The sequence below is a fragment of the Penaeus monodon genome, chromosome 31 (genome assembly GCF_015228065.2).
Source record: "Penaeus monodon isolate SGIC_2016 chromosome 31, NSTDA_Pmon_1, whole genome shotgun sequence".
NCBI lineage: Eukaryota > Metazoa > Arthropoda > Malacostraca > Decapoda > Penaeidae > Penaeus > Penaeus monodon.
Window position 1 is genome coordinate 27,757,868 of NC_051416.1, and position 215 is coordinate 27,758,082.

Below are 215 nucleotides of genomic sequence, written 5' to 3' on the forward strand. Positions count from 1 at the left end.
GTATGTATGTTGTTAGGAAAATGATTCTTCATTGTGATCATGAAATTGCAGTTTCTTCTTTTTCTCTCTGTATATTAATGATTTTTCTATTTCTTCCAGTTGAACAGCAAGCAAGCACTGGAGGAGGATCAGCTACATAGTTTATATTATGTTGTCAGATTAAATATTATTTTTCAATGTTTATATTATTACATAAGCAAATGTGTAGGCCAAAC

General features: G+C 29.8%; 1 protein-coding gene across 1 annotated transcript in view; it reads left to right on the top strand.

The window, feature by feature from the left end:
• LOC119592859 (biogenesis of lysosome-related organelles complex 1 subunit 1-like) overlaps positions 1 to 215 on the top strand; it is a gene marked incomplete in the record, with an annotated part of 5,448 nt that overhangs the window by 4,975 nt on the left and 258 nt on the right. The window contains 1 exon segment of the mRNA XM_037941754.1: positions 100 to 215. Within this exon segment, the coding sequence (XP_037797682.1) occupies positions 100 to 140 (41 nt within the window).